The following is a 435-nucleotide window of genomic DNA, read 5'->3' as shown; positions in this document are numbered from 1 at the left end:
CCCGTCCCTCTGCTCCCACAGGATGAGTTCCACCCCTTCATCGAGGCGCTGCTCCCCCACGTCCGGGCCTTCGCCTACACCTGGTTCAACCTGCAGGCCCGCAAGCGCAAGTACTTCAAGAAGCATGAGAAGAGGATGACGAAGGATGAGGAGAGGGCGGTGAAGGACGAGCTGCTGAGCGAGAAGCCGGAGGTGAAGCAGAAATGGGCCTCGCGCCTCCTGGCCAAGCTGCGCAAGGACATCCGGCCCGAGTGCCGCGAGGACTTCGTGCTCTCCATCACGGGCAAGAAGCCCTCGTGTTGCGTCCTCTCCAACCCCGACCAGAAGGGGAAGATGCGCCGCATCGACTGCCTGCGGCAGGCGGACAAGGTCTGGCGGCTGGACCTGGTCATGGTCATCCTCTTCAAAGGAATCCCCCTGGAGAGCACCGACGGC

At 63.4% G+C, this 435-nt stretch overlaps 1 protein-coding gene across 1 annotated transcript; it reads left to right on the top strand.

Annotated features, from left to right (window-relative positions):
• Window positions 1-12: 12 nt before the first annotated feature.
• Window positions 13-432, top strand: LOC104127278 (nuclear factor 1; the record flags this gene model as incomplete). The annotated part of the gene is made up of 1 exon (XM_009639933.2): window positions 13-432. A coding segment is annotated over one exon (420 nt), but the record flags the coding sequence as incomplete, so codon positions are not given.
• Between the last annotated feature and the right edge of the window lie 3 nt (window positions 433-435).

The sequence above is a fragment of the Egretta garzetta genome, unplaced genomic scaffold (assembly GCF_000687185.1).
Source record: "Egretta garzetta isolate BGI_Z169 unplaced genomic scaffold, ASM68718v1 scaffold1875, whole genome shotgun sequence".
Classification (NCBI taxonomy): Eukaryota; Metazoa; Chordata; class Aves; order Pelecaniformes; family Ardeidae; genus Egretta; species Egretta garzetta.
This window is presented reverse-complemented; position numbering and strand designations above follow the sequence as displayed.